General features: G+C 35.8%; 1 protein-coding gene and 1 pseudogene across 1 annotated transcript; both read left to right on the plus strand.

The window, feature by feature from the left end:
- Positions 1-4,901, plus strand: part of LOC136980272 (uncharacterized) — a 74,006-nt pseudogene extending 69,105 nt beyond the window's left edge.
- A 7,735-nt stretch (positions 4,902-12,636) lies between these two features.
- LOC136980276 (trans-L-3-hydroxyproline dehydratase-like) lies at positions 12,637-14,650 on the plus strand. The gene is made up of 4 exons (XM_067276367.1): positions 12,637-13,304; positions 13,395-13,544; positions 13,681-13,805; positions 14,103-14,650. Exons 1-4 carry the CDS (start codon positions 12,830-12,832, stop codon positions 14,367-14,369), a joined length of 1,017 nt encoding a protein of 338 aa, XP_067132468.1. The 5' UTR covers positions 12,637-12,829; the 3' UTR covers positions 14,370-14,650.
- The last annotated feature ends 301 nt before the right edge of the window (positions 14,651-14,951 follow it).

The following is a 14,951-nucleotide window of genomic DNA, read 5'->3' on the forward strand; positions in this document are numbered from 1 at the left end:
TATTTCTCAACTGTTTTTGAGAGTTTGATCTCTATCAAACTCTCAAACTTGTTTCTAACAAATAATTCAAAACTTACAGTATTTTTTTTACTGGGCATGCATATATCTTGCTGTATATATCCATCCTAAAGTCACCATCATGTACAAAATACATGATCTGAATTTAAAGTACTTATTAATTCTAGAAAGTGAATAAGTCATTTATCTATAATCATCTATTTCACAGGTGGCATATCACATATATTATATAAAAATATAAAAACCTTAGATCTTAATCACAAAATTTGCATCATGTTGCCAGGGTCATTGTAACCATTAAGTACACTATGCATAGGAAACGGCCAGAAGCCTGGGATGCTGTAAAAAAAGACCAATAGTGTTTTACAAAAATATACTAAAATGGGCTATGTACTGTGGTTGATACCTGCCATGCCAGAGCTAGGCTGTCAGCTGTAATGGGGTGAAGATTGGAGTGCTAGAGTAACCCCAAAACACAACAGCCTATCCATGAGTTAATATGGTCTGCACACTGCAGAAAGCAGCAATAATAATGTGTGTCGTATAATTAGGAACTCTCTAAACCTATCACATACTAATGATACACTTTCATATAATACAATTGTTTATCATAGTTATGCTTTAAATTTAGTCTGATATAGCATTTGGCGAATATTGCATTTACACAACTATTGTAACAGTAACGATTCTTGTCAGCCAAATCTTTTGTAGAGATAACAGCGCCATCATACAATGAGCATTACCAGAAAGAGCATAAGTTCCCAATAGAGCCCACAATGCCATTGAGGTTCAGAGAGGTATTACTCATTAGCTGTGCTAAAGTGGATGACTTAACATCTGATTCTCATATAAGGAGTGACAGAATTGTAAAAACCTGATTATGGTATAAAAATACTCTACATAAAAGGAGAAAATAAAAATGTTAACCACTTTTACAATACTAATTTCAATAACCAAATGAACAAGATCTATGTCTGTAGATTAGGTAGAGGTTTTATACTCAAAATTTATCAATCTCTCTTAGGTACAGATAGTGAAAGCAGCAGCATTAAACAATACCTTTTACCAGTTGCAAAGAACTGATCAAAACTATTCTGCTGAAAGCAAAGAATTTTGACCGGATTAATACAGCCACCAATCATCAAACCCACTGTCTCAAACAGGTCGTAACCATTTTTGAAATTTGTTTTGTTTCAGCCAATCTTAATTGAATTTACAAGTTTGCTTCCTGCTTTTGGGGTTTTCGATTTCTTAAGTTGTCTCATTGAATAATTAAATAACTAAAATAGAAATTATAAACTTGCAAACTGAAACTGTCACATTTGCTTTACAATAGATTTGTTCCAACACAAGTCCCTGACCGGTTTGAATTTGAAACCATACGAGGCTTGTGCAATGTCATTTTACAGCCAAGAACTGAACAATATGCATGCCAGTTTTAAACCAGTTAGGGACTTCTGTTGGAACAAACTTAATATTTGCCAGAGATATTTGCAAGTTAGAATTTTAAAAGTACATTTTATGTCACTCTTACCCTAGAGATAAGTTTGGGTGGGGGTGTGAAGTTAGTCTTTAACTGTTAAAATAAAATACTTGCAAAATATTTTTATAAATTTATTTTGTTTCATCATAATTTCACAATGTCTACGAAAACTGGACAAATTAATAATTAATCCAGACCATGAATTTAAAAACTGGCTCGTACGGGTGAAAAACAGCCTGGTGGCAACACTAATCAAACTCCAAAAATCATGCAATAGATAAATTAATTCATGTCTTGTGTTTATTTTATCATTTTCACTTACTACAAAATTTTAAACAGATCTAGCAGCATTCAAACAATACACAAATCCTTATAAAAATATTTGCATCTAACAGTTAATTAAAAACACATAAGCTCTCTATAATTATTGAATGAAATAAATGTTCTTTAAGATGTGAACTTAATGTTTTGTATCAACACACACATTTATTTAAAAAGTGTCACCAACAAGAGTGTACCCAGCAAGGAGCAGCTGTCTCTCCCTAGAAGAAAAATTAAAGTGTAGTAATTGACACCCAAACACACAGCACAGATGTATCAATTTAGTATCAATTTGAATAATGAATATTGTGACTAGACTAGACTAGAGCCATCTGTCATAAAATCTCACTTCCCCGCCCACTTCCTCGAAACTAATATGAGCTTACCCCCCCTCTAGTTCAGAACCTGGGTATGCCCCTGGTCACCAAACTTACACATAAGACAGTATCAGTTTTGAAACATTACTAAAAGTACATACTATGTCTCTGTAATCTGACATGCATCAGATCGGTGAGTGTTGAATTACTGGATTTTGTATGTACAATACATATACCATACAGTAAAAAAACGATACTTGATTCACAGGTTTTATATTATTCACATTTGTGGCTATTTTGCTTGACCACAAATGCAGTAAACAACTAGTAACTGACAATATACATGTTTCTCTGTCACATAACCAACAAAGAGTAATACAAAAATTTCATGTGCACCACCCTGCAAAGCATTGGACATATCAGTCTGGCGAACTAGACTTTATTATACTATTTTCACATAAAGTTAAATCTAATCATTTATCATTTAAACTTTGATTACATAGAATTAATATTAAACTTTAAAGATTTAATTAATTGAACTTTACGCAAACTTTTTAAATTATAATTTAAATTTAGTCTTGTTTCACAATTGCAACATTAATGGAGTAAATTATCTCTCATATTCTGGATATCTGATTCAATTTTAGGATTTCTTTATTGCTCTCTGTAAATTAATGAAAGCAATATCTCCATATTTCAAATGACCATCAAAAATTTTCTATTTAATTTCAAGAATTTTATGGATTCTAATAAATATTTTTGTTTTTCATATTTAATTAATGATTTTATTAAATTGAAAATAAAAATTGAATAGACTCTTTCCATTTATTTTTTCAGAGCCAAAAGTTGTTGTGAATACCCAGTATTTCAAGCACCCAGATTTTGTCTAAGAGCGTGAAGTACAGAAAAATTTCTTAGATTGCTTCCCCGTCGAGTCAAACGATTTATGTCGGCTATTTGCAGACTTTTGTTGTATTGCCTGTCATATCTTGTACAAATATTTTATAGACATTGCTATAGACGATTTTTGTATGGATTCCCTTCCCCGGCCGTATAGAATTTATATCCACTTCTGTCCTTCCCATCCCGATCAAATATTTGTTATACTCCAGGAATTACTAGTCAGATCGAACGAGCAACTGATGTTGCCTTATTTATTGGCTACATTATTATATATGCTAACTGGTCTGGATGGGGTACCACAATGTAGCGCACAATTTAACAGTGAAAGATGGGTACACCATTATTATCCTCGTCTCAAATTACGTTCGGAAATCGGATAATTCGTCAAGTCTCCGGAGGGAAAGTGGGAGGTTAAGTTATTGGCATTTGTCTGCGTGGCAAAATGCCGAAATAAATCACGACGGTCACGAACAAATCATAAGCCTTCGCCCGACTCTACCCGACAAAAGATGAAAAAAAAAAAAGTCGGCCGGCGATCTTTCCGTTGCTCGAGAAGAACAGCTAGCAGACAATCTCCTGGATGTGGTTCCCAGTTATTCTGAAATACTAACGTGGACCAAACATTTAAGCTTTTGATGAGCTTGTACTACTTGGTATTCCCATCCAGTCAGAATTCAAAATTCTTTTCGTCACTCGTTACCGGTAACGATCCCACTTTTCCATTCCCATTTTTCAACATACAAAAAAGTCTAGCCATTGGTAATTTCTTCCTTGGGTGTTTAGTTGCATGTTTGTATTTAATGTAGATGGTAAAAAAGCTCTAGTAAGGTATTCAATTTGTAGACTGGTACAAAAATACATTCTTTAGAATGTTAGCTATTCTATTTCAGTGTCTTTTTCTGGATGTAAAAAAAATTAATGAATTTGCAGCATTCAGACTGCAATTTCATTTAGGTATTCCGGTGGGAGGTTATTTCCACGACGCTATGATTTGACTATTTATCGGAGATGGCAGTGTTAGGATTGATACGGAAACTCTTGTAGATGATATTGTTCTAAATGAATGTTACTGTTAGTGTGTTTTACCCACACTTTTACAGAAGATTTTATTGTGATGAAATGTTATAGCTACCTCCAGATGGTTCAGTGTTGACCCCATGTGATACAAAAGATGAAAATAACAATCTTGCTAATAAATGGTCCAGTTTGCTCAACTGTGATGTATATATCACTTAGTATGTCACAAACAGTGTTCATCACTAAATAAATCTTTTGTCCTGCACACTTCAACTGTTACAAGTGAAACAAAAAAAAAGAGGACAAATACTGTAATGTGTTTCTATTGCACTTATTTTGGAACAAAGAACTATAAGTTCAAATAGGATTCAGCAGAATTAAGATTATCATGTATAGCACATAACAGAAGTGATTTGTAAATAGGGATGTCTCGCCTTGCATTTGTCACCTAAATGGTTAGATAGAATGTGCCACATGCCGTTGTCATTTCGAAATCCACCTAATTTTTTATCGGTAGTCTGCACAAGTCGTCACGTAACGGGCGGACCGTTCGACCGCTCCGGTTATATTTTTCAAATTGTCCGTGTCCTACGTAATAAAACCGCAAAACATTATCTGGTATCTGGAGATTTCGTTCGCAAACCGATTACGACAATGAAAATTACAAATAGATAAATTTATGATGTTAAAGTGAATATTTGGAATAATTCTTGGGATAAAACAAGCATGGATAGGCCTTTCTGAAAAGTTTATGGTGTTTATGCAAAGTGTTATTTGTGTGATGTCATTGTTTAATATTTTTTTTTAGTAAAAAAAAAATAAAAAAGAATATGAATTGTGAACTGTTTTAAAATAATTTAAAAAACACATTTTACGATTATAACATTCCTTTTTGAGATCCGGAATAAAATTTCGAGAATTAACACTAACTCTTAAAATATGGCAACAAGAACTTTGCACTGTCCAAAGCAGAAGCTTACATTCAACTTCACATTCTGACAAATTGTTAGACACAAATTTACTTAAATTTTAATTTGCCAAAAATATTTGAGAAGAAGCCATAAGCGTAAAAAGTTTGATTAATCTTTTGTTACCAATTTTATTTTATAGATTTTAGAGATTGTACAAGCAACTTCTCTCTCCAGTCTGGCGATGAGCAGACATGATCTACATCACTGTGTTTGCTGTTATGTGATTCATTAAATGTAATGTTCATGGAATTTTACTTCCTTTATACATAGTGTCCTTTACAAGTAATTCTAATATACTAAATATTTACTACATTTTCAGAATTTGTAGTTCTTGCACAGTAATAGTATCCATATAATATTCTTGTGATTTTTATTGTGTCCTCATTATACATATTATTTAAGTATATGTGCATGTGCATTTTATCGAAACAAGTGAGATACTGTATATAAACAAACAATTTGCTAATTTACACAATGACGTTCCAAATAGTAACTGATAAGAGAATGAACAATTAAGATATTCCATTGTAGTTTTTTACTGCCCACCTCCTAAAAATTATCTAGCGGTACACACAATTTTCTAATATTTTTCAGGTAATCAAACTTTTATATTTATACTATAAGGTTCACATTTCAGTATATTTTATTGATATTTTACTTTTTATCACTTGGTAATTTTTAATTACATAAAGTTCTGGACGTGATTGAGTACATATCAAGAATTAGACAAAACGTGTAATTTAATTTATGCATTATACTTGAACGCGCATTAGTTAAGCAAACAAAATGAAACAAAAATAGTTTTTAAAATCATGAATGGAATCGATTTGTTTCTAACTTCACATTATTACCCAATGTTAAATGTTTTTTCCTTGGCATTTAAACACAAACTTGTGAAAATTGTTATATATTACCCGAAAAATTTGTCAAAACCGAAATTGTTTTATAATGGAACACGGGGCTTACTATTACTTTATACATTTATTGCAACATTCTCCCAAATTTTTCAAACTGAAAAATGTGCATATTTTATATTAAAATTGACAGTTTTCCACTAATCCCATTCCATAATTTCATAAGAATTTCCCCGCGGACAATATCTGTTGCACTATACAGGTGCGACTATGCGGAGGCGAAATTTAGTAGCCAGAGAGGTTGCGACAGGGCCGGATTAACCCACTTTTGGGCCCTAGACATTTTCTTCTTACCGGGCCCCTCTCTCTCCTACAAGAAATAGAGCATACAAAAAATATAAAACAATAAATAAAACAAAACTAAATAATGTGAAAAACTAAAACAAATCTTAAATTTTTATTAATAAAAAATATTTAATATACAACAATAAATTTTAGTTTTTCTAGAAAAGTTTGAACAGTTTGTTTATAAATTTTAAAAAATTGAAATTTATTTTATTAAATGTCTAACAAAAGTTGTTATACAGTAAAAATATTACCTTAAAAAATTGTTTAATTTACCTTTTTTGGTTAATATTTAAATAATATAATGTTTTACCCACGAAAGGTAAATTGAATAATGAAAAAGATAATTTAAATAAAAGCCAAGATAGTTTTAAAAAGGTAAGTATATAAATATGAATAAACTTAGTTTACTTTTCTGAATTTTTAAATAATCTTATTTACAAATCTTTTCAAAATAGACAGTTTGACCGGACCCCAGACATTTGTCTATGCGATGATCCGGCCCTGGGTTGCCAGCAATATAGTTCTCGCAAAGGAAAACATGCACAAGCGAGAGCGAATTTCTGGTTCTCGCACATACCCGACAGGGTTTGATATTTATCGCGTCTCGCCACACATTCTCGCTTGCTCGGAAAATTCGCTCGTTTGTGTCTGCATAGTCGCACCCTTAGTGTTAACCAATTGTTGCTAGTAAGTGATTTTAAACTATGTACATACGGATGACGACTTAGTAAACCAAACGAGTCTACGACTTCCTCTTGCTACAGAACTTGAGATTCAGTCTAGACAGAAGCAACTTTGAGGCTTTCAGAAAAATTGGATTGAAGATAAAAACGTATTTTTTCTAGTTTAATTAGTCAAACCAATAAAGTGGTAGTTGGTAGTGGGTTCTCGCCTCGCCAATCGAAGTATTTCGGGTTTTCTTCACGTTAGTAACGCCTAAATAGGGACCAGTTTTCCATAGTCGTCTATGGAGGAGTACCTCCGTGCAGAAAGCAAATAGTTTATACGACAATAGTGAAAACTAGTGACAAGCTTCTGCCCACCATCTAGTGGTTCGAGGGCTCCTCGAACCGCTAGATGGTAATATTTTTACTGTATACAAGGGCGTCGCCAGCCAATGGGCCAGGGGGGTGGGCAAGATGATATAAATTGATAGAGGATATGAATTGTATGTAGGTAAAATAAAAACGATTCATAAATTTTAAGAAGCTTAAGAAGATTATTTTAATTAAAACATAATCTTCTTGGGTTTTTCGCGCGGGAATTATAAATCGGGCAATAAATGACTTAGCATTTAAATAATTTTTTTCGCATGTCTAGGGAGGGGCAACTGCCCCTCTGCCCCCCCTCTGGCGACGCCCTTGACTGTATACACTTTACTCCATTTGTACCGCGTGTATAAGGAGATAGTTCTGGGTATTAACAAAGTTTTGAACTTATTACATCTCACGATAATTAGAATGGCGGGAAGAGGTGTTGTTTGCACTATGTATGGCTGTTTTAATTACAAGATAGAAAGGGATCGCGAGCCGTTTTACGGATTCCTAAGAACAAACAAGTGTAAGGAAATTAATAAGCAATTCGATTGTTTTCATTTATATCAGCATTCCTCCTATAAAATATTGTCATCATTCAACGTATGTGTTTATATTGATTTTCAGATGCACTCAGTGGATTATTAAGAGCATTTACACGAGATTTTGAAAACAAACTGGCCAGAATATTTAAATAAAAGGTTAATGTTACCCTTGGTGCCAAGATGGCGACTCGTCTCTGATTCCAGCAAGAAAACAGTGGGACGCACATTCTAACCTAACCTAACCTATTCTAATAAATTACCATAATTATTAGCAACCAAATTATTAGAATAGGTTAGGTTAGAATGTGCGTCCCACTTACGTTTCCTTGCTGGAATCAGAGACGAGTCGCCATCTTGGCACCAAGGGTAACATTAACCAAATAAAAATTATGTCGTGTGTTCCGACCCTTTTACAGAAAGATTTTAGAAACAAAAAGTTCTTAAGCTAAGGGTATGTAAAATTATTTATTGTTTGTTTACTTAATATAATTTAATGATGTTCTGCACTATTTTTTTTTTTTTTGTTCCTGTCACCGAATTAGAAGTTTACGATCTAATATTGAACTTATCTCTAATTGTCCCCACACACATTTTAGTTTCCTGTCACTCCACTTGACTAAAATCTTGTTTTACGTATGTTTCAGGATCTGGCCTGGTTCAGTACATCACTATTTATAATGCCAAACAGACTACGATGAGAAGCAGCCCCCAAAAAATAAACTAGAAACTTCAAATGTAGAAATGTCATATATCATGTTTCGATATACATTATATATTTGCGTTCGATGTATTTTAATTTAAAGTAAAAATGTTTTTATTTTAAAAAATTGTTTCAATTAAATAAAATTAAATTAAAACCCCAGATTTTAATTTTAAAAATCTGATTCTTACTGCATTTGTTTTATTGTATTATTATCTTCCTTTAAATCACTGTCCATCCACGTTTCCTACTAAATAAAATTATAATTCATGTTTTAAGATAATAAATATTTTATCTTTGTCTTTATTTTTTTTCGTTGCATTTTTGCAAGTTTTGTTAGACTTTACATAGTCTGAGATGTTAGTGTTCTACTGGAACAGCTAGATACAAGTTCACGCTGCTCCATTACGGTACATCCTAATTCACGAGTTTCCACTATTGTCGTATAAACTATTTGCCGAAAGTCCGGATCTCGCGTTGCCGTAAACAAATAAACCAATCTTAGAACAAAAAGTCGAGAAGAAAAACAACACTGTAACCCATTAGTACTGTTTCCACTCTGATCCAATATTCTGGGACTACATACGGAGATTACAAATGGATGTCACAAAACAATGAATATTTATAATGCGCGCACCGACCAGAAAATTCACCGTGATAAGTGAAAGCATTTTGATTTAGTAAGGAATGATCGTCGTATAAAATATCCCATAACTAGATACTACACAACAAAGTCCATTCCCTTCGTATCTCATTCCAATACGTCCCATACGTTCTCGATTGAATTAAGATTGGGCAGTTGCTGTGTTGCAGTGTGCGTTTGGTCCGAAACAGTGTTCAAATAGGACAGTGGTTCACAAAGTGTGTCCAAAATCGTGCACCGGGTGGACCGCAAACTGACCTAATCATCTCTCCAAAATGCATTGCATATATATTAGGTTAATGCAGTGGTTTCCAACCTGTGGGGCGCGCCCCCTAGGGGGCCGCGAGACTGTTGCAAGGGGGGCATGCAGTTGTTTCCAAAATATCATTTTCGAATACAAACCAAAAAAGTCGAATAGGTGTCAAAAAAATGAATCAGCAAAATAGGTATACGTAATCCACAATCCTCGCCGCGAATTTTTCGGATACAAATGCTAAAACATCCATCCATACTCTTGCTGGAACGAAAACATCTCGCTTTCGCGTTTGGAGCCGAGCACTGGCGGGGCGAGGAAACAAAAGACAAGCACTCGGAACATCCCGGGTATTCTCGTGCTTACTCGCGCCAAACTTCAGTAAACAGAAGCATCTGTTTTTTTTTCTGTTGTCTATGAACGGAATTAGTTCGTTAGTAGTGATCCTGCATGTGCAGCATGTATGTTTTATGTTTACCTAAATAAACTTTAAATTAACAGTAGTGCTTGCGATAACCACGTTGATATATAGAATGAAACACTTCGCTTTGGTAACTTCTAAATTAATATTGAGGTAAATTTCATAACTGTTATAATAGTACCTTATTTTTAGTACATTTAAAATTATTATTTCTTATAATAAATAATTATTTTTTATGTATATTTTTACATAATATTGTATATTATTTTGTAGCCCATTAAATAAATTATAATATCAGTCGAGTATTTATGAAATTAGATTGTTAGAAAAATTAAGGGGGCGCAACAATTTTTTAAGGGGGGCGAGGTACAAAAAGGTTGGAAACCACTGATTTATTGTGACATCGTCACAATGCCGGGTTGCAATTTTTAGTCATATTTTTAATTTATTTAATTTAAAATATATGCTCTCCACCTTAAATCAGCAGTGACTTGTCCTCGTACATCATACTTTACCTTTAACAATAGAGTCGTGCCGGTTATCTATCTAACACCTTTAAGGGAAAAATTTTTGAATTGAAATAATATGACTTCCGGTAATCTTTCATCTATCTAACTCGGGCGAATCCTGACCAAAATTTTTGGGCATGCTGAAAGTTATAAGAATAATAGACCTATCTCTAGCACTAAACAATAGGCAGAAACGTTATTTGATGTGAATAAAAAAGTATGGTCTATTATAAAGACCATTATATCTACACATGAAATATATTATAATGAAAAAGTGTTAAAAATTTATGATAACTTAATTTTTGTTGGCCTTGACACTGGGGGATCAAGGCTTAAGCTCTATTAGTCCTACGTATATCCTTCATGTATTGCAGTGGTTTCCAACCTGTGGGGCGCGCCCCCTAGGGGGGGGGGCGCCAAGCTGTTGCAAGGGGGGCATGCTGCTCAACCATCGCATTAAATTTTTATAATGTTGTATTAATTATATATTCTTTTTTTGTATTTTTGTAAGATTTGTTTTTATTACATTTAAAATTATTATTTCTTATAATAAATAATTATTTTTTTTATATATATTTTTACATAATATTGTATATTATTTTGTAGCCCATTAAATAAATTATAATATCAGTTGAGTATTTATGAAATTAGATTGTTAGAAAAATTAGGGGGCACAACAATTTTTTTTGTTTAAAGGGGGGCGCAGGTACAAAAAGGTTGGAAACCACTGGGTAATGTATACATTTGTGGCCGCCAGCGCCAGAGATCCCGAACACTGCCTGGCAACACTTGCCAACGAGATGTTGGCTGGCAACGTGAAAAAGAGGCGCGAAAGTTCGCGGGTTTTTGCCTGGATGTTGGCCGAGGATGTCGGTGACAGTTCTCACCTTTTTGATAAAGTTTTTTTTGTTACTGTTCGTGTTTGTCTGCTTAGTTCTAAAGATCAGTAGGATCGAATGACAAACATTAATTTAATAATACGGCACTCATCTGCGGTCATAATTACGGGATAAGAAATGAATGAGGCACAGGTGATCCGCTGTTTATTTGTAACTCTGTTTAAGTTCACCCAATGAGTAAGAATCATTGGTTTAGGGAAAACTCGTCTTTTTTTAAAATCCCCTCCGCCCTGTGAGCACTAAAAGGGCCTCTTTTTAGGAAGTCCAGTTTGACCGCTCGGCCATCCGGCGTGAGGCCTACTTTTATAAAACGGTACTCGGGCGCTGGACGTAAACAAGTCCTAATTATCGATTTAAATCGTTGATTATATTTTATAAATTATTCATTTTCTAAAATTTTTAATCTAACAATGCACGTAATTTTTGTTACGTATTGTTTGATGAACACTGCATATAATTATTTATTTTCCTGGATAGTTTCTCCTACTGAATGTAGATGGCGCTAACTGTACAAAATGAAAATTAAAAATATTTTTGATTGGCTGAGATTAAGTGAAATTTACGTAAGAATTCGTACTTTATAATTTTTCATTAAAAAACTGATGTAACGACGCTAAATTGACGTATACTGGTAGCACGATTTTAAATCGCCATCTAGGGACACTCGGGAAAACTATTTATGAAAATAAATATACCGTACAATAAAATATAAAAATTATCGTCTTAATTAATATTGCTCTATAAATTATACAGTGTTTGAAATAGTTTAGTTAACATAATTTTCATTTTGTCACGTCCTCTTAAGTGATAGTAGGTCGACTTGTGATTTACATATGGCGGCGCATTTGTAAACGAGTCTAAACGACAGTAACACGCCGTAGAATTTATATATTTCTTAAATATTTTCCTTATTAGTTTCGTGTTTATAGGCGTTTGGGACGAAAATAATTTCTACTTCGGACGATCGTAATGGCGGCGTGTCCGGTTTCCTTGCGTATTCTTAAATTAATTTTTTAATTAAAATTTTTACATTCCGTAATTCTTCATTCCATCTCGCAATCAACGCAATTAATTTTAAATTATTCTTTGTTTCACAAAAAAGGGCTGTCCATAAGTTATGTAATGCAGATGATCGTAACAAGAGGATGGGGTATTTACAAAATGTTACCTAACGCAAGGATCTCCCCCGTCGGGTAACAGAATGATTCAGTTTTGTTTCCGAACAGTTGTTTAACGAACCGTATTGTTTGTCACTGGTTTACACGTAATTAATATTAAAATAATAATAATAATAACGTAACAGTACCCTCGTTCTATGTATTATTCCTTAGTACAACGAGTGATGGAGGATATACGTTACGTAATTCTGGGGTGTGTATGTGCGACGTGTTACGAGGCAATGGAATGATTCGACATATTCACGCCGCCTCGAAATATTATCTAACATTTCAAAAGAGGCGTGAAAGAACGCGGTTTACTATATCTAAGCGAAGTGATAAACTTAGCCACGTGCTTTAACGCCCCCAGTGCACAATTCCTGGCAATTATCGTCTTTCGAGTAGTCGTTAGCAGATATTCGCGTTAACCCGACCGATGGCCGATCCGGAAGAGAACGTAGCGAAAGAGATGACTACGTGCGACATGCACACGGGAGGAGAACCCCTGCGCATCGTCACTTCCGGTTATCCCCGACCGCGGGGAAAGACCATTCTGGAAAAAAGACGCTTCGCCGAACGGCACCTGGACCGATATCGGAAGTTTCTGATGGGGGAGCCCCGGGGCCACCGGGACATGTACGGGGCGGTGTTGGTGGATCCCGAAGATCCGGAGGCGGCCGATTTCGGGGTCCTGTTCCTGCACAACCGGGGATACAGCACCATGTGCGGACACGCAGTCCTGGCCCTGGGCAGATACGCCGTGGATCGAAAACTGGTGGCACCCGTCTCCCCGGAGACCCCCCTGAAGATTCACTGTCCCTGCGGGGTGGTCCGGGTCTTCGTTCGCTACGAAAACGAGAAAAGCGGATCCGTCAGGTTCTACGGAGTTCCCTCCTTCGTCTACCAATCGGGTAAGTTCGGAACCATCCCCGAAACTAAGATTTGTCTAAGAACGATGCCGGAAAGGAGTTTACCTTAAAAGCGCATTTGTATATTTCCAGGGGTGGAAATCTCGGTTAACGAAGAACTTGTCAAAGTGGACGTGGTTTACGGGGGTGCATTCTACGTCGTGGTCCCCGCTCGTGCGGTTAAATGCAACGTCGAAAAGTCTAGATATCAGGATTTGGTGAATGCGGCCTCCTTAGTTACCGGTAATTTGTCCGTCTGTCCCTCCTTGATATCGAGAACGGAGTTAGATTAATGAAAATCGAGACCGGGTACGGAAAGCTTTGGGACCGGAAGCTCCAATTAACTAAGTTATATACGTGTTTTAATTTGTTTTTCTAGAAGCGGTCAAGAATAGAGTGACGCTTCGACATCCGGAAGATCAAGATTTGTCTTTTCTGTACGGCACCATCCTAACGGGAGGTACGGAAGACGAAAAAAACTTCTGCGTCTTTGCCGACAGACAGGTAAAGCCCACGACCTCCACTCCTTGGTTATCCAGAAGTAATTGGTCGCGAGTTCGCGTCTTACCGCCTAGAGTATTCCGGATTTTCTTTGGGTGTCTAATACTTAAATAGAAAAGAGTTTCCGTAAAAAAGTCCTCCCTGGAGGTACCCTTCTTCGGCAGATCGCTCGTGGTTCTGTGGTCTTATCCCATCTGTCCAATCCAATCCTCGGCATACCCATTTTTCTTTTCGAGGTCATTCGGAATTCCCCCCCCCCGTGAAAACGTTTCTTCGAATTAATGACGAAATTCTTTTTAGGTGGACAGAAGTCCGACGGGATCGGGAGTCATGGCCAGAATGGCTCTTCTTCACCACAGAGGTTCGGTGACCGTCGACCAAACCAAAGTCTTTTCTAGTATTGCCGGGAGCGTCATGACCGGAAGGATAGTCGAAACGGTAAAGTACGGGCCATATCCGGCGGCGGTAGTGGTGGAAGTTTCCGGAAACGCCTACTACACCGGAAGTCATCGTTTCTTTTACGAAGACGACGATCCCTTGAAAGACGGCTTCTTTCTCGATAATTAAATTCGAAGGACGTCGAAGAAACGAAGTCAATTGCGCCTCCTCCTACTTTTTCCGAAATGAGGAACGGTTTCCGACCTGTGCTCCAATCCGGGTCCTCCTCGCCTACCAACGTTATAACTCTTATTGTAATTATGTTTCTAATCACGTGTCGAACTATAACCAATCGTACGTTGGAATTAGTTTGGAGGTTTCGCAATGGTCTTCGTCATTGTGACGTAGAAATTGTCAATCGGGTCCGTGTTCAGTAAGGAGAATTCTGGGAAATTTAATTGTCTGGAAGATGGAGGAGCGAAAATCACACCGATTGTGTTTCGAATAACGAAATACAAAAAGATAATTGCAGATATCCTCCGCAACGAATACGTAGTTTACTATTAAATGTATTCCCGCCTCGTTACGACCGCAGATTTGCCACTGTTGTAAATATATTTAGACCTGCACGTGTAGCCAGCTCAGAAGTACGTCACCAGTATAGTGAAAGTATTCCGATAGAAATGCTTAGAATTCTCGCAGTGGGAGGAATCTAGAATTGGTTAGAAACCCGACCTTCTGTGTTATCGAACATGGTTCCAATTGTCAAAT

The sequence above is a fragment of the Centruroides vittatus genome, unplaced genomic scaffold (genome assembly GCF_030686945.1).
Source record: "Centruroides vittatus isolate TY-2023 unplaced genomic scaffold, ASM3068694v2 contig_683, whole genome shotgun sequence".
NCBI classification, from domain to species: domain Eukaryota; kingdom Metazoa; phylum Arthropoda; class Arachnida; order Scorpiones; family Buthidae; genus Centruroides; species Centruroides vittatus.

Bases quoted from the DNA above. Each gene is read 5' to 3' on its own strand.
- LOC136980276 (XM_067276367.1), top strand. From the start codon at position 12,830: ATGGCCGATCCGGAAGAGAACGTAGCGAAAGAGATGACTACGTGCGAC. The intron at 13,305-13,394 runs GTAAGTTCGGAA...GTATATTTCCAG, and splicing joins CTCCTTCGTCTACCAATCGG to GGGTGGAAATCTCGGTTAAC. The intron at 13,545-13,680 runs GTAATTTGTCCG...TTGTTTTTCTAG, and splicing joins TGCGGCCTCCTTAGTTACCG to AAGCGGTCAAGAATAGAGTG.